Genomic DNA, 27,007 nt, shown 5'->3' on the forward strand with positions numbered 1-27,007 from the left:
AAAATAACGTGAAAAATGATAGAAACAATAAAATTATAGTTGTTTTTTTCTTTCTTTCGTCAACGGAAATTGCGACAATTATTCTTATATCAAACATAAATACTTACTGTCCTTTTCTCTATCATCACACTTCTATCAAATAGAATACTATATCTATATCTATATCTATATATATTTATTATATGAAATAATTAGAATATTGATGTTCTTTTATTTTCGAAAGCTTCCCAATTCTCTTCTCTAAAAAATTTTCAAAAAAGGATACTCAAATAAGCTAGTGATTATGAAAACGATCTAACGTTTACATTTTCTTTATAGCAAGAACAATGTTTTTTGATGGATTATTATTATCTTTTATTATTAAATGTCGTTTATACTACTTGATTATACGGATAAATCTTAAATAACGTTTAACAAAATATATCTTTTAATATCTCAAATGACATATAATTAGATCATTTTTATAATCACCGATTAATTTATTAAATTTATATATCAATTAGTGATTTTCTTCTTATCAACGTACTCTACGCCTAAATATTCCGTCCATCTATAATAAATGACTTTGTACAAAGGACTCTAGGACCATATCAAAAAAGAATTCATATATATATATAATTTCACCGTCAGTCCTCATTAAAGCATTCATAAAAAAAAAACAAGGGAAATTCTTTAAATGTTTTCGTTCGGAAACATTCTAAAAGAATACTATAATAAACGAATGAACAAACGATATTTACGAGTTAATTCCATTTTTCCTTCGTAATTGGATCTCTGAATTCAATATTTGAAAAGTGGAACTTAGCCGTTAAAAGAAAAGAAATTAATGATAACTATAAGTGTCTCATGTTAATGAATAGAATTGTATAAAAATGTTATTTGTGTAAATAAAATTATGAATAAACGGATAACTTTCGTATAAAAATATATATTTTATCTAAAATACTCTTAATTAGAGAATTAACGATATATTTGCACATGTTCCAGTATCAAATTATTGCAAGTCGAAATAAATAATATTTACAGATTTAATTTCTGAATTTATAAGATTCTTTCTTATTTCTTCTAGACTGTAAATAAATTCTGATTTTACAATATCATGCTTTTTAAAAAAGAAAACAGCATGATCGTCACTAGTTTCTTTCATGAGCAAAATATTTAAATATTGATTGTTATCACATGTCGCTTCCTTTGAACACTTACTGTATCAAGAATTCCATCAATTTTCAACTCTGTTTCCATCATTAATTGAATATTATAATCAATAGATTCTAAAACCATTCTTTTAACTTCTTGACAAATTACTCAACCAATATCTCGCTATTGAGAATTTAAAAAAATAGAAGTGTTTCTAGTTTCCTTATATAATAAATCTAATATCTTTTTGATTTCATATTCTGTGATAAGAGTATTTAAATATTCTGTTAGATTTCCTTTATTATCAAAACAAATATCATGTAATTTTTTGAAAGTGGAACAAGTCTTGGTTCCTGCTCCAATTAATAATTTATTAGATAACTTATTTAGATCAAAAAGTTCTTTTTCAGCTAAGAAATGACTTAAATACTCTTTTCTTTCATGGAAACATAGTTTATGAAAATTACTTAGTATAGAAGCAGCGTTAGTTCCTGACAGAGACAATATTTTGCTTAGATTATAAAGCGTAAAATTTGCTTCAATAAAATCATTTAAACATTCTGATATGCTTCCGTCTTCATTAAAACAAACTTTATGAAAATCTATTAAAGCAAAACATACATTAGATCCTGCTCCATGTAACACTCTAGATAAAAGATTTGGTGTAAATCTTATATTAATGAAATCACTTAAATATTTTGTTGGATTTCCTTCATTATCAAAACAAACATCATGAAATTCTACTAAATTATCTGCTCCTTGACTCAGGATACCGCAGAAATCACGCGGTCTAAAATTTACTTCTGGCTTAAAAAAATCACTTAAATATTTTGTTGGATTTCCTGCATTATCAAAACAAATATTATGAAATTTTTTTAAAATAAATGCAGAGTTAGTTCCTGATGCACAAAGTGTGCAAGATAAATGACGCATTTTAAAACCTGCATTAATGAAATCTTCTAAATATTTTGTTTTGTTTCCATTCTTATGGAAGCAAACTTTATGAAAATCTTTTAAAGCAGAATAAGCTTTTATTCCTGCTCCACTTAAACTACCGGATACATTACTTATCTTAAAACCCACATTAGTAAAATCCTCTATATATTTTGTTGGATTCCCTTCATTATCAAACAATAGATTATAAAGATCCTCAAAAGTTTGTTTAGTTTTACCTCCTGTCCCATGTAAAATACTAGATATATTAGATATAGTTATACCACTTTTTTCTAACGTTCGTAGATACTTTGTTGGATTTCCTTCATTGTCAAATAAAAGATTATAAAGATCCACAAAATCTTGTTTGGCTTTTGTTCCTGTTCCATGTAAAATACTAGATATATTAGATAAATTTACTCCGTTTTCTTCCAGAGTTTTCAAATATTTTGTTGGATTTCCTTTATTGTCAAACCAAAGATTATAAAGATCTTCAAAAGCTTGTGTTGCTTTAATTCCCGTTCCACTTAAGATGCTAGATACATTAGCTAGATCTACTCCGTTTTCTTCTAAAGTTTGTAGACACTTTGTAGGATTTCCTTCATTGTCAAACCAAAGATTATAAAGATCCTCAAAAGCTTGTTTAGCTTTAGGCCCTGCTCCATTTAAAATGCCAGATATATTAGAAATGTATACTCCATTCTCTTCTAAAGTCTGTAAATATTTTGTTGGATTTCCTTCATTATCAAACCAAAGATTATACAAATCCTTAAAAGATTGCTTAGCTTTAGCTTTTGATTTGCTTAAAATACCAGATAAATTCGATAAATTTACACCATTTTTTTCTAGAGTCTGTAAATATTTTGTTGGATTTCCTTCATTGTCAAACCAGAGATTATAAAGATCCTCAAAAGCTTGTTTGGATTTCACTCCCGTTCCACTTAAAATACTAGATATATTAGATAGATTAATACCATTTTTTTCTAAAGATTTTAAATATTTTGTTGGATTTCCTTCATTATCAAACCAAAGATTGTAAAGATCCTCAAAAGCTTGTTTAGCTTTAGATCCTGTCCCATGTAAAATACTAGACATATTAGGTAGTTTTACCCCATTTTTTTCTAGAGTTTTTAAATATTTTGTTGGGTTTCCTTCATTATCAAACCAAAGATCATATAAATCCTTAAAAGATTTTTTAGCACTACCTCTTGCACCATATAAAATACCAGATATATTAGATAAATTTACTCCGTTTTCTTCTAGAGCTTGTAAATATTGTGTTGGATTCCCATTTTTATCAAACCAAAGATTATATAGGTCTTTAAAAACTTTTTCGGCTTTAACTCCTGCTCCATATAAAATACCAGATACATTAGCTAAATTTACTCCATTTTCTTCTAGAGTTTTTAAATATTTTGTTGGATTTCCTTCATTGTCAAACCAAAGATTGTATAGATCCTCAAAAGTTTGTTTAGCTTTAGTTCCTACTCCGTATAAAAAACCAGATAAATTCGATAAATTTACACCATTCTTTTCTAGAGCTTGTAAATATTTTGTTGGATTTCCTTCATTATCAAACCAAAGATTATAAAGATCTTCAAAAGCTTGTTGGGCTTTCGCCCCTGTCCCACTTAAAATACTAGATATATTAGATAAATTAATACCATTCTTTTCTAAAGTTTTTAAATATTTTGTTGGATTTCCTTCATTATCAAACCAAAGATTGTAAAGATCCTCAAAAGCTTGTTTAGCTTTAGTTCCTGTCCCATGTAAAATACTAGACATATTAGGTAGTTTTACCCCATTTTTTTCTAAATTCTGTAAATATTTTGTTGGATTTCCTTCAATATCAAACCAAAGATTATAAAGATCTTCAAAAGCTTGTTTGGCTTTAGATCCTGTTCCATGTAATATACTAGATATATGAGATAGATTTACTCCGTTTTCTTCTAAAGTTTTTAAATATTTTGTTGGATTTCCTTCATTGTCAAACCAAAGATTATAAAGATCCATAAAAGCTTGTTTAGCTTTAGCATTTGCTTTACTTAAAATACCAGATATATTAGATATATTTACTCCATTTTTCTCTAGAGTTTGTAGATATTTTGTTGGATTTCCTTCATTATCAAACCAAATATTATAAAGATCCTCAAAAGCTTGTTTAGCTTTTGTTCCTGTTCCATGTAAAATACTGGATATATTACATAAATTTACTCCGTTTTCTTCCAGTGTTTTTAAATATTTTGTTGGATTTCCTTTATTATCAAACCAAAGATCATAAAGATCCTCAAAAGCTTGTTCAGCCTTAGTGCCTGTTCCATTTAATATACTAGACATATTACGTAGTTTTGCCCCATGTTTCTCTAAATTTTGTAAATATATTGTTGGATTTCCTTCATTATCAAACCAAAGATTATAAAGATCTTTAAAAGCTTTTTCAGCTTTAACTCCTGCTCCACATAAAATACTAGACATATTACGATGAACTTGATTTTTATACAGAACATTAAACATATGGCTTCCTTCTAATGTATACAAAAAACTTTTAAATTCTTGAAGATGATACTTAGTTGCTATACTTTGAGCAAATTTACTTTTTGCTTCATCATTATCCTTTCGTAATCTTTTTACTTTTATATTATCTCTATCTTCGATATCCATAATAGTACCTATTTTTTATTTTCTGCTATCACAATTATTATATTTCCATAAGGTACCATAATAATTTACTTAAAAGAATGAACTAATAATGAAATTTCTATCATGGTCGTGAACATATTTCAAGCTTTTTAAAAAATTATGAACGCTCACATTACATTAAGAGTTATAAAAATATCTTACATTTCTATAAATGATCCTTTAGCTCCTTTAATATGAATATACTATTCTAAGTTACAATGCGATGATTTTATTTATTGAGAAAAAAATAAAAATAAAAATAAACAAAATATAAAAATTTAACAAAACAAATACTTATCAAGGCATATACAGATATGCATATAGAATTAACAACACAATCATGCTGTATATCAAAAGTCTATTATAATAACCTACAAATTTTAATCTGACTTATAATATATAAATACGTACGCAGAATGTTTTAGTTGAAGATCACTTAAAGATTTCCTTTCTTTTTAATGATATTAAAAATTTTTATGACATATTTTGAACAGATTGAAAAAAAAGTATAAAAAATGTTATTTTTGAAACATTTTTGTAAAGTCGTTGCAAAGAATACATAAGTACATACAAGCACACCAGTTCCCTTTTTTATCTACCCAGTTTCACTTTTATTATGACCGGGACCACCAGTGGGCAATAGTGGGTACTTAACACGATGACGATTCAATACTATCAAAGAACACATTATTTTCTGATAGATATGATAATATATATATTATATAGTTACATTGTAAAAAAAATTGAAAAAATTATATTTAATTTTTAATGTATATACATGTGTGTGCCTTCAGAAATGCATTTAAACATATATTTTAAAAGGTCACCCTATTCAAGGCAATCAAATAGAAGAAAATCTAAAAGGTCTAATGTTAAATCCAACGATGATCACCTGTAACAAAAAGAAAACTATATTAATCATATAATCAAGTGATACAATAGCCTGACATATAAATCGTCCAATTCGCAGATGCACTTTTCAATTGAATTTTCTATTTATTTTGATCAAATCTCTATTTACCGTTGCAATGAAATTAAATTTAAACGCGTGATTTTACATTTACATAAAGTATATACAAAAAAAAAAGGGAAAAGTACAAATATCAAGTTACTAAAAAACATAATATCTAATAATTATTACGAAAAACTTATAGAAAAGAAACATTGCAAATTTAATAAAATACAAGCGCAATACAAAATTTTAAAGACAAAACAAGAAAAGAGAAATTACTGTAATATTTACCGAACGTTATTTAAGCTTTAAAATTTAATAATACAAGTGTTAAGTACCCACTATCGTTTACTGGTGGTCCTGATAGTAACAAAAATGAAACTAGGTAGATAAAAAAGGAGATTTGTGAGCTTCTATGTACTTCTGTATTCTTTGATTAAAGTAGATATATTTAAATTTATTTTTTTACTTACTACAAAGAGCAATATAAAAAAATTCAGGTTTACTGGATAAAAAATAGCGACGATCTTGAAAACATTTATAAAAAATGACTTAATAACAACATTTTTGTTCATGATATACTTCTTTTGAAACAAATCGAATTATACCATTAACATTTTTGATACCATTAAAAACAGAAAATAGTTAGGTGGCCTCCTTCAGCTTACGTTGTATTATGTAATATATATATATTATCATTTATTTATTACGTTGTGGCAATCTGTTAATTCTTTCTAATTCCATCGCAACTGTTCTCTTCCAACACTCTACAGTAAGTTTATTTTGTCCATAAGACAAAGACATCAGTCTTGTTAAAACTATCAAAGAATGTAAATTTTCTCCAGTTATATTTCTATTCGTTTGCCGCATTTGTACGAAGTCTTCTTGAATAACCTGCACGATATAAAATGAGTTATTAACATTTTATTTGTAATCATAATACTTTAAAACTATTATCAATTTAGTAATTACTTACATTTGTAACATCCTCATTGAATTCAAATTCGGTATGCCTTAGAACCTCAAGGTAATGGCGAATATTATTCAATCGATTTTGATCCTTCAAGTATTGTTTTGTAGATTCAATTACTTGCAAGTATAGATTTTCCGATTCTTCTTTTAATACAACCTGAGTTGGACACTGTAAAATAAAATTAATTATAATCCTAACTTTACTTTACTAGAAGCTATTTTGATTTAGTGATAAAAAATGTTACTCACGGATATAAAAGATTTTGCTTCTGACAAAATTAATACAGGTATATCTGTATCATACTCCATTGTATAATATTTAAAATCATATGGCACTTTCTGAAACGTAACTAAATTCGTAATAGCATCGTAGTTCTGCTTTCCAGCTTGCGAAACTTGACCGCTAGTTAATCCTGTTTCATCAATAACAAGATGAGTATGAGCACTTAATTGAAGTATACCACTTGTTAATCTGTTGCACTCATAATCTTTCCTAAAATATAAGAAAAAGTTATATTTTAACTAATATAATGATTGGATATGTTTTAAATTTATTGGATTTATTGGTATTTTCAAGATAACTTACTTTGGTATTAAAGTCATATCGTTTAAACTTTCTAATGTAACTTCCAACAAGTGACTTTTTCTTATAAATAATTTTAAAAAGTTGTAAAGATTTTTAGGAAAGTCTTTAAACTTGGCAATAGAAAAATTAGTAATGTTTAAGGGATAAGTACCAAGACAAAAGTAATTCTTCCTCATATATCTATAAAGAAGATAATGTAAAATCTGTATACGATTGTGAACATTTAATATTAACATTACACATACATAGAAGATAATAAATGGCAAATGAGATAATCAGCAGCCAATTGATCACCAAATAACAGCTGACTTAAAATTAAATGCAGATCTTCTCTAATTGCCTGCGCTCTTGATATAATTAATGGTGCATTTTCTACTTCATGTTTTGTCAACACAGTTATTTTTACCACGTGGAGTCTTGGTACAAGAGAAACTGGAGGATTGTGAGTGTTCATTTCAACATCATCCATTTCTTCTGAATTATTAATAATACTTAATGTTGGATCAAGCGATATAAATCCAATTATATCTACAACTTGATTTAATTTTAAATGTGTTGTTTCATCGTAGATCTAAAAATATAAAATAGAATATAAATAACAATAAATACAATAATTATTTCAAATAACATATATCATAATTTGTAAACAGAATTGTAATATATTATTTTCTTTTAACTCTTTAACTGCGAACAGCAACTATAAGTGCATGAAAAAAATTGCTGTCTCTGTGCAAACAACACCTATAACACCTAATGCGAAATGTTTGTCTATAATAAATGAAGCACTATTGTCACATTTTATTTCTGAGAGTTCTGCAGTCGAAAAGTTAAAAATAACAGGAATATTCAAAATAATTAATTAACCTTCACGATACAAGCTTTACCATCGTCAATTGGTACAGGAAAATTTAAAATATGTTCCTTGGATAAAATACCATTATTATCCTTGTTATTTTTAGCGTTGTTATACGTTTCATTAGTTTCGTCTGTCAATAATTTTTCTTTTTTCCTAATTGGTTCAGAACAATCCATTTCTTCGACTTCATTATTCTCCAAACTTCTTTTATTCATATTATAATAGTTGATTACATTTCTATTTAAATTATTGGTATTAGTATTTTCTTCTTTTGCCCAATCATTTAAACCCGGTGTAGAAATAACAACGCATGTTTGCCTTTCAGAACTGATATTCTTTTCCGAGTTAAAAATTATTTCTTCATTTGGCTAAGAAAAAATTAGTGATCCACTATGAAATATTTTATATTTAAAAAGTAAAATGATGTGCAAATGAATTTTATTATAACAACATGTAAGATTCATGACACAATTTATGGCCTAAGTAAGAAAAACATGAGTCTTACTTATGAATATGCTATGTAGCTTTGCGCATTAAATCATAGTATAAAGAATTAAATAAAAAATAATTGTAGGTCGTACTATACATGAGATTAACTAATCTTTAAGCATCTCACACCTGTAACGACCATTTCTTTTCTCTCGGTCTTACATCATATCCATAGTCTAAATGATCGACTTAGATATAAAAGTAGATTTAAAAATGATGTAAGACCTCATATATGAAAATAAATAAATAGATATATATATATATTGATTATTACCGATGATAAAACTGAATCCATATACATTCCAAATCTAACATCGCAATATCCACTCTGCGTATTTTTGACCTCATATTTTTGAAAATAGTATTCAGGATTATACATATCTTGTATCATGCCACGAAACCTAACAAGTTGTTTATCCTTAAAACAATGTAAGGGTGCATTGTTCAACAAAGGAATTTCTTTTAACACATTGTAATTTGATAATATGAGTTTACAAGATGTTTGATTGTTAACAAAATACTCGGGTGTCCAATCATTAATATTGACAGCTAGAAATAACATCAAAAAATATATATTAATTTATATATTTAAAGAATTATGAATGATAGATTAACATTTGTGATTGATCACAGTTATTATTAAACAATGAAAAGATATTTTTGAAATGAGATAAAAAAAGAAAAAGAAAAAACTTACACATTATTTTATAGCTAATAATCTTAATTCGATATTAGTGTATAAAGTAAGTTTAAAAATGCATTCAAAATATAATTATTTATAACTTGTAAACACACTGATACAAACTTTTCGACATAGCCTGTTTTACATTACCGACATAAGCTGATAAGTGGCGTCACCTGTGTTACTTCGATGTGATTGGTTGATTCTCTCGTTTGACGGTTTGATTTCCTTAATCGATATTATGCGAGTGTGTTTTATTAAAAAATAATAATAATATATATATATATATGTACGTATATATATATATATAAATTACGTACGTATATTATTTAAATTTTATATTTGGATTATATATCATTTTAAAACTGAAGACTAATATACATATATAATTTACTTAAAATCTTTCAAACGTCATTTTTTTCATTCTTTCATTTATAATGACAGTTAAAGTCGTTATAGTATTAAACCAGCGGCATTGTGCTTATTCGAACGTAAAATAAACAGAAAAATATGTTAATATTTTATTAATCTTCAAACAAACGATATTAGGAAAGAAACGTTTAGCATTTATAATACATAGTAATTCAGTATGAAAATAGGAGTACATTCATTATCACATGATCCTGATGAAGCTTGGAAGGAGATATCAAAGGATCAACCAATATTTACAATAAATGTTAGAACTCCTACGATTGATGCACCAAATGATAAGGTATATTTATAATATATTATATTTCTTTTTAATTTATAATATCATATAATGTCAAAACTTTTTCTACCAGCTGCGTGTAGTTTGTATGAGTGATACGCATTCACTTACACAGTTTATAAAATTTGATATACCCAATGGTGATATCTTTATTCATGCCGGAGATTTTACGAAGTGTGGTAGTTTACAAGAAGTTATTGACTTTAATAAATGGATCGGTTAGTATCCACCATGTCAGAGATACATATGTTTAATTTCAACCTCGATTAATAATCAAACTAATATCATTGTTTACTTTATAGGAAATTTACCGCATAAGTATAAAATAGTTATAGCTGGAAATCATGAGCTTAGTTTTGATCCGACATTCACACATCCTTTTAACATGCAAACTTCTGGAAACCGTCAAAAACATACAGGGACTAGTATCATCGACAGCATACCTACATTAGGAATGGCCAAAGATGTTCTTGTAGAAGCCATTCAAACAACCAATACTAAAAATTATTTAACTAATTGCATATATTTAGAAGATTCTGAAATCACTATATATGGAATTAAAATATATGGTACGCCATGGTAAGTAATATTACAGGCGTATACATGAGAAAAAAAAGAATTAATACTCGTATCTGTAGCAAATTATTTCAGGCTTAAGTGTCTTTTTCTTTTGAGGAACGTTTCCTTAAAACTTTAGGCAGCCAGAGTTTTGTAAATGGGCTTTTAATGTGCCACGTGGAGAACCATGTCTCTCTAAATGGGATATGATACCAGACAATACAGACATACTTGTAACGCATACACCACCTTTAGGTCATGGAGATTACTGCTGCAGCGGGGTACGAGCAGGGTGTGTAGAATTGCTTTCTACGGTACAGAATCGTGTAAAACCAAAATATCATGTGTTTGGTCATATTCATGAAGGTAAATTCAATATCGTATAATTAATTCTTTATAATAATATGTTAGACATCTATGAGTAATAATAAAAGAGGAAAATTACTTTTATGTTACTTATAGGATACGGTATCTCTTCTGATGGAAAAATCATTTATGTAAATGCATCCACATGTGATATTAATTATTTACCAAGTAATCCTCCGATAGTATTTGACATAACATTACCACCTGGATTTACGAAGTAATAAATTAGCGATCAATATACTTTAATATAAAAGGTGACCAATTTGTATTATTGTTTTGTTTTAGAATTTAATATTTTTTTTTATTTTATATTGATATATATCTAATATCTCATTACACGATAAATTATTTAAATTTCTAATGTTATGTTTTAAAAAAGGATTAATTTGCGTTTAAAACTGTTTCTATTTTTTTATCGTATAATAATACATATCTAAAACTCTAATTAAATTATTATGTCACGTTACATTTTTTTAATCAAAAAATTAGGACAACCGATATATAATGGAGAATAAATAGAATTACAGTTATTATATTGTTATACATAGCATTACAGTGCAAAGCAAATAATATTGAAACGATCGTTTAATATATTTATCATTTTCACCAATTTATAATCTTTATTAATTGACCTTTCTTTATGCTAAATTGATGATTTCTTGGATATCAATAAGCTACAATGTAATATTGCTTTGGTTTTATTTTTTTTTATTTATTTGTTTTTTTTATAATACCCAGTTTAACAACAAAGATTACTTTTAAGAAAAAATAAACATTTTTTTAGACGTAAATTGGATTACATATTGATTGTATTTAATTATTTTTTATTTATTGGTCCAAGATAAATTGCAGATATTTTTATCAAACTCATAATTAATATTATTCGCAGTAAGAAAAAAATTATAGGTCAATACAAATAATTAACTTTCTTTAATTACTAAACTCTTATTATAGTATTAAGATATTATATGTGAGGTAAATATTGATATAATATATATAAAAAATTTTTAATTACCGCAATTTTCATATTATTTATATATTTCTTTTTTCTTTTGTTATAACTTACTGGGTGTAAGATTGGTATTAATTTATATGAGTAATTGATATATTGCAGATCTTGTATTTACCATCAACAATGGTAAAATATTTTCGATAATAATTATATTATGCTCAATTGTTGTTTTATGTGAATTTATGCATTGTTAATTTTCTTATAGAGCACGTATTTAAATTAAGGAAACTATTAAATTTTCTTGTTATGTATTCTAAATACATGAACTATTTTTTTAATTATTTATCAACATAATGTTGATCTCACTCGAAGGCATTTATAAATGCTACTATATAAATTAAAATTCATAGAATGAAGTTATATGTTTACAGATTATTCAAATCAGCAGACATTATAATTAGAATGATTTCGTTAGATTTTCTTATTTCTTAGCATATATATAATAAAATAAATTTAACTCGCGAAAAATCTACTTATCAATCTAACAGCTACAAACATACCATTCTGAAAACTCTGACATAATGGCAGATATACATTACTATAATTTCCATCAACAATCGTCACCAAAAAGAAATAAAAAAAAAAAAAAATGAAAGTAAAGGAAGAAAAGATCTGATGAATTTAAAAATATTATTCCCTCATTAACTGATGAAGGCAATAGTTTTTGATTAAACTAAGAATAATAATAAACAAATGTAAAAAGACTACATTCTTTTTCTTCATTCATTATTAGAAGAGTATACTATAATAAATTTTAAACCTAGTATGGCACATTAGAGAATAGGTACGATACAGATTCCCCATTGTGGGTCCTTCTGACAGCTTCGGCAAACATCATTGAGACATCGATACACTAAAAGTTAATTCAATCGTTTAATACATGATTGACAATAGAAATTTAATTACTCTTATTACCTGTATTTTCGGACAATCTTTCATGTGTTCATCTTGAGGAATGGTATTAGTTACTACGACCGCCTCGAAACATGCGTTATTGATTCTACTAATAGCTGGTCCACTGAAAATTCCATGTGTAAGAATGGCATAAACTTGTGTTGCGCCAGCCTCTAAAAGTTTTTCCGCAGCATGGCATATTGTGCCACATGTATCAGCCATATCATCGACCAATATTGCTACCCTATCCTTAACGTCACCTACTAGTACCATACTTGCCACTTCATTCGCCTTTTTCCTTTCTTTATGAATAAGCGCGAATTCGACATTGAGTCGATCAGCAATTGACGTTACCCTGAAAAACATTAAATTATTTTAGATTACTCTTACATTCTATCTAATATTTCATCTTTTACATTTTTCTTTATTTCCTACCTTTTGGCACCACCAGCGTCTGGAGAAACTATAATGCTATTCCTCCATTCGACGATATTTTCTTTAATCCATTTTAAAACGGCTGGTTCGGCGAATAAGTTGTCGACCGGAATATCAAAGAAGCCTTGTATTTGACTGGCATGCAGATCCATGGTTATTATATGGTCAGCCCCTGCCACTGACAGCATATTTGCTACTAATTTAGCTGAGATTGGTGCACGACTCTGTAAAATATAATTACATCATTAGTAATACAAGTATATTAATGAGTCCCTCAAGTCCATTTGCAACCGGATATCTCCTGTAATAAAAAAAAAATAGATACCGTTAGAATTATTTAAGCAGCCTGCCTGTTAAAAAACAATTACACCTTTGCTGTATCAGTAAAACTGAGAAAGAATATATAATACATTCTTTTATTTAAAAAATTTTGATTGTTCAGCAGTTAAATGATGTTATATTCTCATATGATTTCTCCTATATTTAAATATATATACAAATATAAAAACATCATTAATTTCTTTTTAAAAATTTTGTTGTAGAGGGGACAAAATATAAATACAATGGCCAAATGCTAAATACTTTGAATACTGATACAAAAATATAGACAGGAATAAACATTATATATAAAAAAGGTCAAAGATGTGTTGCAAATGCACCCCAGTTAGACTCAACAGAAACTATAATTAAAGCAAAGTATTGAAAAAAGTTAGGAAATCATAACAGCACAATGCATCTCAACTCTCCTTTGCCTTCGTGTAGCAAAAGATAATAAGTATTGAACAAGAGGGCAAACACTTAATCAGATTAAAAATAGATAGTAGTTAATCATAGATAGGAAACATGTCGATCTTTTATAGTATCTCACACAGCAAACATATCGCGATGTATATGCTTTTTTAAAAATACATTAACATATTATTTTAAAGAATTTCTTTCAAATAACATCTTGATAAACATCAAGCATATCATTATGCATATGTTTCTTATAGCATGTTGTTTGTTATACACTGAAATGCATTGTGTGCACAATCTTAAGATATGGAATAAATCAATACATGTTTTTTATTTTCTCTTATATTAGATATAATAGAAATTTCATAAAAGCAATTATGTGTTAAGATATACTTTCATTATTTCAAACCTTAATTATCTTAAATATGAAAATCCATTATCAAGACAGCACAAATTGATTTTTTAACGCTAAAGCATTATGTTCAAATAAGGCATCTTTAATTTACCTTTTATTCTTTTTTCCTTTCTCTCTCTCTCTTTCTCTCTACGTATTAGTATATGAAAGAAAATGACACCATTTTAAGCTATGTTTTTATTAGTACCCACAAGCACACATCAATGTACCCCATAGATGGATTATTAATGATATATGTATGTATAGTGCTATTATATTAATATTTTGCCCTCTCATTCATATGTCAGTAATAATATGTTTTCTTTTTAATTTTAATTTCTTGTTTTCTTTTTTTTAAATACAATTTATCATCCATTCAATTTACTCATTCGTTAATTCTATCAGTCATTCATTCATGGGGGTACCATTGTACTATATAGCAACGAATATAAGTTTTGTTAGTCCTACAAATAAAATTTGCTGATATCGAATTAAAAAAGAAATATTATAATTTGAATGGTTCATTGAGCTATCATTACAAACGCTTCACTCGACAATCTTGTTGCTCTTAAATACTCACTGTAGACAGGTCGGGAAGAGTATCCTGAAAATACCCAACTATTCAGAAACATAAAGCAACCTTTGTATATTTTGTTTAATTTTACCGATATTAACATAAATATCAGTTTTTAAATATTTAGTTTCTTTTTTTAACGTTCCTAAACAAAACTTATTTAAATATGTAAATGCCTTATATAAATACTAAGAAATGCATCTATTTATACTATAATCTAGAAAATACCGATATTATATCTCTCATGTAATGTGCGTAGGTATAAGGACCCCCTCGATGAAACTTATCAGTTGTTTTCCAACACACATATACAAGAAGTTATCTTACATTTGATAACCTTTAGAATTTTGATTGTTGATAAATGATGTGTAATGCATTTGCAATGCAACGATGATGATTTCTGCACCAAAGTGCTATTTGTAATATACCAAATCATTTTTCATCAGCATACGTCATTAAGTCAATAACATGAATAAATAAAAAAATAAATAGATAAATAAATAAAAAAAATAAACAGTTACAGGAAAAATATTATGTGAATTAGAATTTTATAGAACGTGCTTATTGATTCAACCAAAGAAATAATTTATTTCCTATTATGCTTCTTCTGTCCTAAATTCAAGAATAAGTGCAGCTATTAAAATGATTATAAATCCCAATGTAATTTGAAATTTTTTAATTATACTGTTTTTAATAATCATGATTATATTGTATATTAATGAAATAGTTGAATTGTGAGATATGAAAAGATTAATTGCATTAACATTAAGAGATCTCTCTTTTTTGGTAATGCTGCAATTACTTGATATTGATTAAAACATGCATTTTTGTTACAAAAACAACCCTAGATAAGCCTCTTATTATTGAAATACTTGTATAATATTTTCTTTTGATTGCATAATAAGCTTTGTCTTTTATAAAATAGCTTCAAATATTATTCCGTGGTTGTCTAAGGTTGTATATTCAATAAATAATATTTAACAAAGTATTAAAAATTCCTGATTAGTTATATAAATATTTTTGGAGCCATAGTACATAAATAGTTACTTTTGCAAGACTATGCTATTCATTTATCTAAAACTTTCCTAAATTGGTACCATGAGTGTTCATAAATGATAAAAGGACCCTGTAATAAATAATAAAGATACCATCTAATGCAGGCCAATGATATTAAAAGCAGAAAAAAGGCATAAGCATATTTTTTCATGGATATGAAATTGCCAAAACTTGCATCCGTAACATGATACTCCATTTGTTTGTTGTTGATGTTGTTGCAAAGTTAAATATTTAACTGAGAAGAATAAAAAATAATATCCGCTAGAAGTTACCCTGAATTTCCACTCGTTTGACTTCATGACAATAAGACTCTTATTGGAATTCGACTTGTCACCACCATCGCCTCCCTGTGAAGATATCACAGACAAAAACAATTTTTACTTCTGCTTTTAGAAGAAGTTTCCTTCCAGTTGAAGTTTTTTCTTTCTTTTCAATTAATTTTACATTTTAATGGCACATTTAACATCGACAACAGAATTTAAACTGTAAAAAACATGTATCAAAAGCTGTAAGCAGAAAGATAATTTTCTCTTTTCTTGAGATAATAGACGCTCTTGTGTGTGCGACAAAGTAGATCACGAATGAAAGTGTTATCGAATAGTATTAAAATAAAATTTCAAGGATATCATTATATAAAGTTAACTTATGCAAACAGGATTTATTACTATCCCAAGGTATAGATGATATAAACAGTACTACTCTCTTAAGAAATTAATATTCATTTCATTCATATAAACACAATTATATTAATCTATGGCATAAATTATTAAGATATTTGAAACTATTCAATATAATTATTATATGTTCTTTCTACTATTTATGTGTGTTACTTATTACAATTAAAAAAACACATCAACTTTGCAACTTTACTAATCATATCATATAAAATATTTAATACATAGTTAATATTAATTAAAGACCATAAATGTTAATACTACACATGTCCTATAAATGAAGAAAACTAAAAAATACAAAACATTTGCACAAATCTTATAACTCACCAGTCTTTGATACAAGGTTTTAAAATCAGCTGTATAAAAATGGGTTGTGACATCGATATTAAAAAAGAATCATTTTTTTATTCTCGTAAATAGCTCAATAATAAAAAATTAGGGAAGGATAAAATAAAATAAGTCTCGCAAAAACTTAAAAAATAACATTAAAAAAAAAAGTAATATTAATAATAATTTAAATAATTAGTTCTCATCTTACCTTATCTTTTTTATCCTGCCTTGCGTATGGGAAACACGGGATTACCGCTGTAACTCTGGATGCAGATGCTATTTTGCAAGCATTGATCATAATCAAAAGTTCCATCAAATTATCATTAACTTCTCCGCTTCCACTTTGAACAATGTACACGTCTTCTCCTCTGACGGATTCTCCTATTTCCACGCTGTTTAGAATATAGAATAAAAAGAATATTTTAATAATTATAGATTTTTGTTTTTCTCTTCTTTTTTTTTTAATTTCTAAAATTACATACTAGTGGAATATGAACATATATTATATTAAATTACGCGATATAAATAATATATATTTATCAGTGATCATATTAAATTTCATGATTACTGTTAATAAGATACATATAATCTTGTGCTTGACTAAACATATCTAATCATGTGTGTGAGAAGGAAGCTCTATAGACATTACACGCGACGAGGACAGATCTATACTATATCGGAAAATTTATACTGCGTATCAAAAATAAAACAGAAACATTAGCGAAAGAAAAAACTATTGTTTCGATTAACGTAATAATAATCGAAACATTACATCGATAGAATTGCGCATGAGATAAAACGCAAGCAAACAAGCACACCGGTTCTTCTTTCTGTGAGTGCATGTGTTTATCGGTGAGGTGACATTAAAAACATAGAAATGATAAAACGTTAACATAAAAATAAATAGTTTGCGGTATGCTTTGTAGAGGAATAGATTCAACTAAAAATAATATTTATAAATTACACAGTGACACGTGGTCTATACTTCAATGTTAACCCATTAAAGGGATAAGAATAAACGTGGTTAAGGTATTGGAAATAACGATCATTACCATGTCTCGAGGTTGCTGAACTTCTTCGTGACAACTTTTCCAATGTCAATCCCAAGCCTGTCAACAATTCGTTGAGCAAGCTCAGGGTGAGATGTACCACTGAATACTTTGATATTCGGCATCCTGGTTTGTAATAACCTAGCACGAGAATTTTCCAAGTTTGCCCGTAACAAACTCTTAGCACGCACTGGCTGCGACACAGGCATAACTGAAAAACAGAAAGTACCGAAAACCCCCAACCAATGGTATACATCCCTTCTCTGCGCCACCGGAAGTAACGTAACGAGTCTTAGCTCCGCCCACTTTAAATCGGATATTATTACTATGTTAAATATTATTATTCTCTTTCATTTTCTTATCGTCATTAGATCTTTTACGACATAGTCTCATACGTCTTTCATTGTTTAATCAAGAAAATGAAGAAGACAACAAATAAAAAAGGAGAAACATGCGTTAGATTTCAGTTTCCTAACATCACGCGGCATATACCCCCATGTCACCATTTTGTTGCAAAGCATGCTTGCTCGTTTCTTTACGATGCTGCATATATCGTATACACAGTATACAATACATTCTTTTAAAAAAAGCCAACAAAAATTTGGCGCGTAAAACGTCGTTCATTCATTGACCTTGGGATATACAAAAAAAATGAAAGAAAAGTATAATAATAATAATAATAATTTAATACGTTACATCTCTTATAAATACTAATAGGAATGGAAAAAGATAAGTGAGCAGATAATAGTAATACTACTTTATTTTTTTTATGCGATTTTTTGATAATCAACGTAGTTGAAAAAGTAGGAGAGAGAAGAAAAGAGAGAGAGAGAGAAAGAAAAAGTGGTATGCAATAGTAAATATATTAAGCGAAAGAGAGAGGGAGAAAAAAAAGACACGTGTTCTCGAGGATAAAAGAAGGCAATAATCTTGATCGAAAGTTTTTTGTTTTTTTTATACAGTTAAAACGTCCTTGAACGATAATAAGCGAATGAACGGATAGGGCGAGATATTTCCGGCGAATTCACAATTTGGCGGCAATTTGATATGCGCGATGGCGCCGTGATTTTAGACAAACTGATGAGTGTGCGCATTAAAGAGGAGAGAAGCAGAAGAGAAAGGGTAAAGATAGATAGGTAGAGAGAGAGAGAAAGAGTACGAGAGTACGAGAGAACAATTGACAGTCAGCTTTTTATTCATCATCAATGTGGCGCCGACAGAGCGGCAATAGGTACAACGACAAGTTGTTAGATGCGTCCGCACGAGCGGAAATTTATTTAATAATAAAAGAATAGAAGAATAATTAAGAGAAGAAGTCATTTAAAGATTTCCTCGTCCCTAATATTTCTCAGCTGGATCGCGTGGAAAATACGAGGTTTTTTCTAACGACGACACACGACATATCGCGAAGAAAGAGAAGTACGCGCCCGAGAGAAAGAAAGAGAGAGAGAGAAAGAAAGAAAGTAAGAAAGAGAGAGAGAGAGTGAGAGAGAGAGAAAGAGTTGACGGAGAGGACGAAGAACATAATCGTGGAGAGCGCGTTACCGGCTGACGCTGAAGAGCAGCAGTTCTTCCTCGATTCCATTCGTTAAGACGCGAGATTCGAAAAGACGATGAGAGGAGCGTGCTGACGACAACGACGACGTCGCGCGTTAAAGATTCGGAAACTATGGCGAACATCGCGGCGCAGCGAATCAAACGGGAATTCAAAGAGGTTATAAAGAGCGAGGAGGTGAGTGGAGGAGGAACATCATCACCTCTTGCAACAACGAATACAGAGCTTAAACGCATACACAGGGTTCGATCTCGAATCAATGAATGCGCTTAGGAGAAGAAGTGCTTTACAGTTATGATATATGCGGCTTTTGCGCCTTTTCCTTTATCTTTCATAGTTTTCTCTTTATCTCACACGTATCATGTGCATGGTATGACAGAAAGAGATAGAGATAAATAGATAGATAAAGAAAGAGGGAGAACCGAATAAAAAAGAGGATGTACTCCAAAAGTTCTACTTCTACTTCAACTTTTCGACTACTTTTACTTATTTGGACGAGTTGTGTCATGAATAAAGCGCGAAATCACCTGTTGTATTCAACGAATGCACGATTAAACGCTTGTCAGTCATTATATTGTATGAGGACACGTTTTAATCCAGATGAACGTTAGACTTTTTCTCTAACTCTAAATATTAATTTCGTGCTTTTAAGCGAACAATGAGATAATCGCGAACTCGAATATATGCGAGAAGAATTATCTTCGAATTAAAATCTTATCTCCTTCGTGATATAATTATATTAAAAAATACATATTTCTCGTCTTTCAACGCCTACGATATTTAATGTGGGCACTCTGTTGTGTTATGTAAAGTCGAAGTAACCGAATTATGTTCTTGCTGAGTCAGCGAAAATAGTAGCTAGTTTACGATCGATCCCGTTTTATGTGTCATATCGTATCGTATTTTTCGATTTAATAGCAGATAATGAGCCCGATGAGATTATATTAATGATTGACATTTTTATTATTTCTTTTTCTCTTTTCTCTCCTTTCTTGTCGAAATAAATATGAACGGATTAGAATAAATTCTACTTTTATTTTTATTGCTCTTATCTGCATACCTGATTTGTCCTCTTCTTGTATACACTTTATTTCCTTAGTTACTCTATGCTTCTCCATCAGATTAACTTCTCTATTAAATTAATTTTCCAATAACAAATAGCTTCTCTACGTACTTGTGTATAAACAAAAAATATTATAGCTTTATGAGAATTTTGTAATCATTATATATATACATACCATGTTGAAATTAAATGTTATCATTATAGGACATATTTTGTAATGCTTTCTCTTATCTATCCTTCGGTTCAAGGGTTATGAAAATACTATGATGTACTTTTTCAATAGAATCTAATAACTTATTTGTTAACAACATATAAAATATTAATTTAGATAGGTCACTTAGTATATATAGTCTTGTTTTCTTAATGATTCTTATCTGTCATATTGTGTAAACTTCTCATTTACATTTGCTATAATTTTAAAATGTAAACATGTGTATTATTTATTTTCATCACAGCATGATTTATATCTTGTTTTCCTCTACTTTCAACTGTTTCTTCCTTTTTCTAGCATAATAATGTTATTAATAATAATAATTCATGTAATTTTACCTCTTTTATCAAATGTTTTTAACAGAACATTTTATTACTTATACAATTTCATTATCATGAATTTTCTTTTTATTATTCAGACTATTACATTGTTTTTTATATTTTGCTACAGGTTGCAAAGTGCGCAATCAAAGTCGAATTGGTAAATGATAGCTTTACTGAATTAAAAGGGGAAATAGCTGGACCACCAGATACACCTTATGAAGGAGGTAATTTTGTACTTGAAATCAAAGTACCTGAGACGTATCCCTTCAATCCTCCTAAAGTAAGCACTTTGTAAGTTAATATGTCTTTAATATCTTGATCGTTTTCATTCGTGATAATAACTATTATGTCGTATCTAAGTATTGTATATTGTAGTTTGTATACATTACAATTGATCATTTAATTATTTTTATTTAATTTAATTTGTTTTTTTTTTATAGGTTCGTTTTATAACAAAAATATGGCATCCCAACATATCTTCCGTCACAGGTGCTATTTGTTTGGATATATTAAAAGACCAATGGTATATAATTCTGTATTCTATACCTATTGATATATCATTCAAAAAATTTGATGTATAAATTAGCTTACAAATTTATACTTACAACACAAAATATATTTTTTATCATTATCCTTACATTCAAGGGCAGCTGCAATGACCTTACGAACAGTATTGCTGTCATTACAAGCCTTGTTATCTGCGGCAGAACCTGATGATCCTCAGGATGCAGTAGTAGCTAAACAATATAAAGAGCAGCCTGACATGTTCCGTCAAACTGCTAAACATTGGACATTTGTATATGCGGGTGGTATGAATATTCTTTTTTTTCTTTTCTTTGTTGCATTAACACAAGATAAACATTTATTTTACTTAAATGAATGATATATTAAATTTATTATTAATGATTGTAGGACCCGCAAAAATGCCCGAACTAGATGAAAAAATAAGAAGATTAACGGATATGGGAATTGAAGAACATAATGCAAGAGTTGCTCTTTCCTCATATAATTGGGATTTGGAACGTGCCACCGAACAGCTCTTCAGTTAGTGATAACTGTACAGTTAATTCATCATACAAAGACCACTCATTTTGTCATTTAGGAACTTCTGTAACAACACACTCAACTAATTATACCATAGCAGTTTTTATAATCAAATTCAACTCTTTTTAACAACAATATTTCTACTATAAAAAACCAAAAAAGAAGAAGAAAGAAGAACATTCAGTATGTCTGATTTGATATCTTTGGTAGTTCTCTGCTTGATTTATAAAACACAGGTTTTGAAAGAAATTTAGCAAAACAACATAAAAACAAAATTGATAAGTAGCTATATATATCTCAAAGATAAGATTCACAAACAACAAATTTTAGTTTTTAATTTTAATTATTTCGACCGACCCGATGATGATGATATTGTACTATCCAAGAATATTTCTTAACTGTTATGGAAATTCAGTAGTGTGTTCATTACGTCTTTATATATATATTCTTTTTTTTTTTTAATTATTTTTATATATATATATAAAATTGTACAATGTTTGAAATGGTTGAGTGTGTATTTCTTTTTTTATTTTGTGTTGAACGCAAAACAAGCACATAAAAGTCTTTTCTTCATTCTCTGTTCATAAATTCGATAGGTCAGGATATTACATATACCTTTTTCATAAATATTTCGTTTTTTCTTTTTCTTTTTAGACCAGTAAAATAAAAAAAAGAAAATAAATTCTTTTTGGTACTGTATTGAAGTCTCTTTATGAACAGTGCCTAGCATATCATTGATTTGTTACAGAAGTCAATACATAATACGATGCTTCTTATACAAGAACATGTATTAAGACAGAAAACATGTTTCTTTTTTTTAATAATCTTCAATATTATTTCCCTACACTTCTTTTGTTAAAATCATACAGAAGTGTAATTGTGATTAGATTCGGAATGTATGTTACTGAAATAGATGAAAATTTAATAATGTTAGATTGTATTTATAAAAACGTTCATACACTTAAATACCATATTGTTAATATTTACATTTTGTACATTTCTGGTGTTGGGTTATGGACGATGACCTGATTCTTGATGATCACCTCATATGCACATAGAAATATTATTTTGTATTCAAATTTAATAATTGACATTCCAGACTCAGACTAACTGCATTTATATATTCATATTACTATTATGTTATTCAAAACGTATACAAAAAATATCCATTACATTAAGTGCATCTTAATGCACGAACAAATTATTTAAGATCTTGCAGTATGAAAAGGTACTATGCACATACATTGTAAATTTTCATGCTATTTAGTTAAAAAAACAAATGTTTATCGAAGCAAATTTCTATGTTCCATGGGAAAAAAGTTGATTTATAAAAATTCTTCTTAAATTAATCTGATAAAGTTACTTACTATACGAGTTCGATGAAAAAAAAAGTAAGAAAGAAAAAGAATAAAACAAAGAAATAAACAAATTTTATATTGTATATGAGAAAATATTAAATATGTAGTATATAATTGAATTTCTCTAATTTTTATGTAATATTGAGACAATTGTATCGAATACGGTTCTCTTTTCAAACGCATGTCAATTCAATTAAACCAAAGTAAGAATCCTTGTTCGAGTAGATCTCTTATTTTTAATTTTTAACATGACTTATACTTCCACTTTATATATACAGGGTGTCCTGTATATATTCAAATTAGAAAAACAAAATACTAATAATTGATTAGTTATAAATCTTTTATCTTTATATTACCAAAATCTTTTTATTAAAAAAAAGTTTGTAAACAATAATATAGGTAGAATACAATATTGTATAAAATAGGTATCAAAATATATATATATTTATAGTTCCTCAGTAGAATCATAAGTTATTATTACATTCAAAGTAAATATTTACATGTAATATTTTTAAATTATGTTCTTTATAAATCAAATATAAGTTAATTGATTAAGCAGTAAAATAGATAGGAAAGTATCATTGTCACAAGGAGTTATGTTTGTACATTCTAAGCATTCTTGTGGAAAGAGTTGCTAAATATACATTATCGTTAAATTTGAAAGAACACATATCTATGATTGAATCAGATACTTGAAGATTGTGAACTTGATTGCCAGTTGTCATACTCCAGAATGGAATGCTTTCAGTAGATTCTTGATGGGCTGCAATTAGTGTGTCGTTTTCAACAGATACTTGACAAGGCCGTGACAAAAGGCGTTGAGAATGTCCAGCATTAAACGTATGTATAACATTGCATAAGACCGTATTATCATTTCCATTTTCAATAGAACATACAATATGTCTTGCCTGAGGTGTTCGTTCGTTAGGTCGACAAGATATTAAAGCATGATTATCTTTTTTATCATAACGTGCGGAAAAAAAAGGACCTCGCAAATTCATTTTTTTGTATATATATGTGGATCCTATAAGTTCGTATGCGTTACAACTGTTTAAATGACATGCTATAAATCCACCTTTAGTGATTCCATTTCCTACATATGCTGGTACTGATGCTAAAGAAACAACAGGCGATCTATCACAAGGACTCGGTAAATTATCAACAGGACCCAAAGTATTTCTAATATCAAATCGTATTATTGATCCGTTTTGAGCACCAGCAAAAAAAATATTAGTATCATCGCTTGACCAACAGCTACTCCATAATGTAAAATCTGTTTTATAGGAATGCATTATAACATTGCTACGCATATCAATTAATTTAGCAGTTTTATCAAAGCCAACGCTTAGAAGTATATTCTGTTGTGAAGGGTGAAAATTAATGTCTCTTATAGGTTGAGAATGAAGAAAAAGAAATTTTCGTGATACAAAGGTTTCCACATCTATTTTTTTGACACCATATCCTTTAAATAAGGGATTTTCTGATTTTTGCGAAACGACCAATAATCCATACCAAGGATTATAATCTAACACACGACAACCATCCTCTTTACAAATCTCTAAAGAATGTTCAAGATAAAAGTTAGTGCTTGTTGTTAATTCGTTTTTCATACAGTGATTCAAATCCCCCTTAACTGTATTTAATTGACTTTGTAGATCAGCTATATAAGTTTTCATATTAGTCAGTTGTTCTTCGTATAATTTTTGTCGCATATTGCTAGTCGATAATTCTGATTCAAGGCGATTTTTTTCAACCATTACAAGTGACAATTGATTTTTCACTAATTCAAGTTCATAGTTATCGACAGATATTAATTTTTTAGCATATAAATTCCTAACGTCCTTTAAATGAGCTTTCATGTTACATTGTGGACATCTTCTGTTAGAAGATGTACAAGAAACTTGTAACCATTTTAAAACACAACTGCGTCCAAACAAATGTCCACAACGTAAGCAGCACAAGCGATGATCTCCAGTTGCTGTCCATGATTCCAAACAAATAGAACACACTTGATCGGAATCTTCTATTATACTTTTATCATTATCACATTCCAGAGATTTTTTTGTCCCAGAGGCTGTTTCACCTTAATTAAAAATGAAATTATATACAATATGTAGATAGAATAAATATTCTCTTATACATGATAAAGAGAATTCTATATTTACATTTTATAACTGGTTTACTACTTATATTTTCGATAATAGTGTCGGTGTTCGAATTACTTTCTTCGTTGTTGGATGGTAATACATTTTCTTCAATAATTATTATTTCAGATGCATCATTACTTTCTTCTAATTCATTGTCACCTGCAAGAATAATAAAAAAATATATTAATATATTTGCAATATTAACAATCTTTTAATCTATGTTATTAGTTCTTTATTTATTTTTTTTCTTTCTTATTTAAAGTCGCATTGACTCCATGATTATTAGCAACTACTTTATTTATTTTTTTCTTTTATATTTATGAATAATATCATAGAATAATACTTAACTGTAATCCATATTTTCTTCCATTTTCTTGTTTTTTTAAGATATTATTATTTTATGTTAACATTCATTTTGATATAGTTTGTCTACATTATTAAGTATTTGATTATTCTTAACGATCCTAGATTTGACTTGATGATACAAAATATTTGTTTGCTTTTAATTATCTTAATAGAAAATAGTTTTTTATTATATCAATGATTCTATGTAAGTAAACACAACCTAGAAACACGGGATTTATTATGATAAGTCGAGCTGCGACTACAGCGCTAGTAGTAAATTTTCAAATGAAAAAGATTTCAAAGTTTTATTGGTTTACATTAAATAATTTTATTAAAAGAAGAGATTTATATATATATAAATGTTTTTATATATTTTACATAGATGTATATCTAATAAAAATTGTTATTTATTATTAGGGACAATTTTGAAAGATTAGTCAAATATTTTGCCACTAATAAGAAATTGAATTTTCAAAACTCCTTATAATGTTATAGTATCTTTAGTTCCAGGTTACTTTATTAATTTTATATTTATTAAGGTAATATTTGTTTTAATTTCTGTTATTGATATATGATTATATTACTTTAGTTACAATTAATATAATTATAATATTTATGTAAAAATATATATGTTATTAATACTTTCATGTTACTTGTACCATAGTTACAATAACTACATTCAAATAATACGTTTCTAATCGAATGAAATTATTGGCAGATAAAAGATGATCGTAACGTGTTTATATTTTTTCAATTACAGTCTCTATAAAGTGAGTGACACGTCAAATTTTTATTTTTTTCCAATATAATATAATTTGAAGAAATTAATAATAATAATATTAAAATATTTTATATTTCAGCTTCGGTTTTTAAGACGTTAAAAATTGTT

General features: G+C 27.8%; 6 protein-coding genes across 8 annotated transcripts; 2 read left to right on the top strand and 4 right to left on the bottom strand.

The window, feature by feature from the left end:
- Window positions 1–912: 912 nt before the first annotated feature.
- On the bottom strand, window positions 913–5,492 carry LOC122524074. The gene is made up of 2 exons (XM_043646143.1): window positions 5,161–5,492; window positions 913–4,739 (listed from the first exon to the last, which is right to left on the bottom strand). Exon 2 carries the CDS (start codon window positions 4,729–4,731, stop codon window positions 1,321–1,323), a length of 3,411 nt encoding a protein of 1,136 aa, XP_043502078.1. The 5' UTR covers window positions 4,732–4,739; window positions 5,161–5,492; the 3' UTR covers window positions 913–1,320.
- Window positions 5,493–6,222: 730 nt separating this feature from the next.
- Window positions 6,223–9,607, bottom strand: LOC122524213 (mini-chromosome maintenance complex-binding protein). Its single transcript, XM_043646354.1, has 8 exons — window positions 9,302–9,607; window positions 8,879–9,153; window positions 8,124–8,483; window positions 7,505–7,830; window positions 7,260–7,439; window positions 6,923–7,166; window positions 6,678–6,842; window positions 6,223–6,595 (listed from the first exon to the last, which is right to left on the bottom strand). Exons 1-8 carry the CDS (start codon window positions 9,303–9,305, stop codon window positions 6,401–6,403), a joined length of 1,749 nt encoding a protein of 582 aa, XP_043502289.1. The 5' UTR covers window positions 9,306–9,607; the 3' UTR covers window positions 6,223–6,400.
- A 41-nt stretch (window positions 9,608–9,648) lies between these two features.
- Window positions 9,649–11,177, top strand: LOC122524335 (metallophosphoesterase domain-containing protein 1). The gene is made up of 5 exons (XM_043646513.1): window positions 9,649–9,998; window positions 10,069–10,213; window positions 10,298–10,574; window positions 10,693–10,919; window positions 11,016–11,177. Exons 1-5 carry the CDS (start codon window positions 9,876–9,878, stop codon window positions 11,138–11,140), a joined length of 897 nt encoding a protein of 298 aa, XP_043502448.1. The 5' UTR covers window positions 9,649–9,875; the 3' UTR covers window positions 11,141–11,177.
- A 1,452-nt stretch (window positions 11,178–12,629) lies between these two features.
- On the bottom strand, window positions 12,630–19,685 carry LOC122524336 (ribose-phosphate pyrophosphokinase 1). Of its 3 annotated transcripts, XM_043646514.1 has the most exons (8): window positions 19,618–19,685; window positions 18,076–18,283; window positions 17,232–17,415; window positions 16,292–16,366; window positions 14,970–14,993; window positions 13,261–13,484; window positions 12,847–13,180; window positions 12,630–12,784 (listed from the first exon to the last, which is right to left on the bottom strand). In XM_043646514.1, the coding sequence occupies exons 1-8, from the start codon at window positions 19,655–19,657 to the stop codon at window positions 12,692–12,694; spliced, it is 1,182 nt and encodes a 393-aa protein (XP_043502449.1). In that variant the 5' UTR covers window positions 19,658–19,685; the 3' UTR covers window positions 12,630–12,691. The 3 variants fall into 3 exon arrangements, with proteins under 3 accessions (XP_043502449.1, XP_043502450.1, XP_043502451.1); XM_043646515.1 differs by lacking the exons at window positions 14,970–14,993; window positions 19,618–19,685; XM_043646516.1 differs by lacking the exons at window positions 14,970–14,993; window positions 16,292–16,366; window positions 19,618–19,685.
- On the top strand, window positions 19,228–23,838 carry LOC122524337 (ubiquitin-conjugating enzyme E2-22 kDa). The gene is made up of 5 exons (XM_043646517.1): window positions 19,228–19,804; window positions 21,352–21,504; window positions 21,665–21,747; window positions 21,870–22,033; window positions 22,137–23,838. The coding sequence occupies exons 1-5, from the start codon at window positions 19,742–19,744 to the stop codon at window positions 22,271–22,273; spliced, it is 600 nt and encodes a 199-aa protein (XP_043502452.1). The 5' UTR covers window positions 19,228–19,741; the 3' UTR covers window positions 22,274–23,838.
- Window positions 23,839–24,048: 210 nt separating this feature from the next.
- LOC122524338 (E3 ubiquitin-protein ligase RFWD3-like) lies at window positions 24,049–26,375 on the bottom strand. Its single transcript, XM_043646519.1, has 3 exons — window positions 26,122–26,375; window positions 25,792–25,932; window positions 24,049–25,709 (listed from the first exon to the last, which is right to left on the bottom strand). Exons 1-3 carry the CDS (start codon window positions 26,141–26,143, stop codon window positions 24,211–24,213), a joined length of 1,662 nt encoding a protein of 553 aa, XP_043502454.1. The 5' UTR covers window positions 26,144–26,375; the 3' UTR covers window positions 24,049–24,210.
- Between the last annotated feature and the right edge of the window lie 632 nt (window positions 26,376–27,007).

This window comes from Polistes fuscatus, unplaced genomic scaffold (assembly GCF_010416935.1).
Source record: "Polistes fuscatus isolate 324 unplaced genomic scaffold, CU_Pfus_HIC Scaffold7, whole genome shotgun sequence".
In the NCBI taxonomy this organism is placed as follows: domain Eukaryota; kingdom Metazoa; phylum Arthropoda; class Insecta; order Hymenoptera; family Vespidae; genus Polistes; species Polistes fuscatus.

Excerpts from the sequence above, each read along its gene's own strand:
- LOC122524335 (XM_043646513.1), top strand. The coding sequence starts at position 9,876 with ATGAAAATAGGAGTACATTCATTATCACATGATCCTGATGAAGCTTGG. Across the intron at positions 9,999-10,068 it reads TTGATGCACCAAATGATAAG|CTGCGTGTAGTTTGTATGAG; the intron begins GTATATTTATAA and ends TTTTTCTACCAG. Across the intron at positions 10,575-10,692 it reads AAAATATATGGTACGCCATG|GCAGCCAGAGTTTTGTAAAT; the intron begins GTAAGTAATATT and ends TTAAAACTTTAG.
- LOC122524213 (XM_043646354.1), bottom strand. Across the intron at positions 7,167-7,259 it reads GATATGACTTTAATACCAAA|GAAAGATTATGAGTGCAACA; the intron begins GTAAGTTATCTT and ends CTTATATTTTAG. Across the intron at positions 6,596-6,677 it reads TCAATGAGGATGTTACAAAT|GTTATTCAAGAAGACTTCGT; the intron begins GTAAGTAATTAC and ends TATATCGTGCAG.
- LOC122524336 (XM_043646514.1), bottom strand. The coding sequence starts at position 19,657 with ATGGAATCGAGGAAGAACTGCTGCTCTTCAGCGTCAGCCG. Across the intron at positions 14,994-16,291 it reads CAAACGAGTGGAAATTCAGG|GATACTCTTCCCGACCTGTC; the intron begins GTAACTTCTAGC and ends GGGTATTTTCAG. Across the intron at positions 13,485-14,969 it reads CTCTTCCCGACCTGTCTACA|AGTCGTGCACCAATCTCAGC; the intron begins GTGAGTATTTAA and ends TATATTTTACAG.
- LOC122524074 (XM_043646143.1), bottom strand. The coding sequence starts at position 4,731 with ATGGATATCGAAGATAGAGATAATATAAAAGTAAAAAGATTACGAAAG.
- LOC122524338 (XM_043646519.1), bottom strand. The coding sequence starts at position 26,143 with ATGGAAGAAAATATGGATTACA. Across the intron at positions 25,933-26,121 it reads GGAAGAAAATATGGATTACA|GTGACAATGAATTAGAAGAA; the intron begins GTTAAGTATTAT and ends TTATTCTTGCAG. Across the intron at positions 25,710-25,791 it reads TAGTAAACCAGTTATAAAAT|GTGAAACAGCCTCTGGGACA; the intron begins GTAAATATAGAA and ends TTTTTAATTAAG.
- LOC122524337 (XM_043646517.1), top strand. The coding sequence starts at position 19,742 with ATGGCGAACATCGCGGCGCAGCGAATCAAACGGGAATTCAAAGAGGTT. Across the intron at positions 21,748-21,869 it reads GATATATTAAAAGACCAATG|GGCAGCTGCAATGACCTTAC; the intron begins GTATATAATTCT and ends CTTACATTCAAG. Across the intron at positions 22,034-22,136 it reads GACATTTGTATATGCGGGTG|GACCCGCAAAAATGCCCGAA; the intron begins GTATGAATATTC and ends TAATGATTGTAG.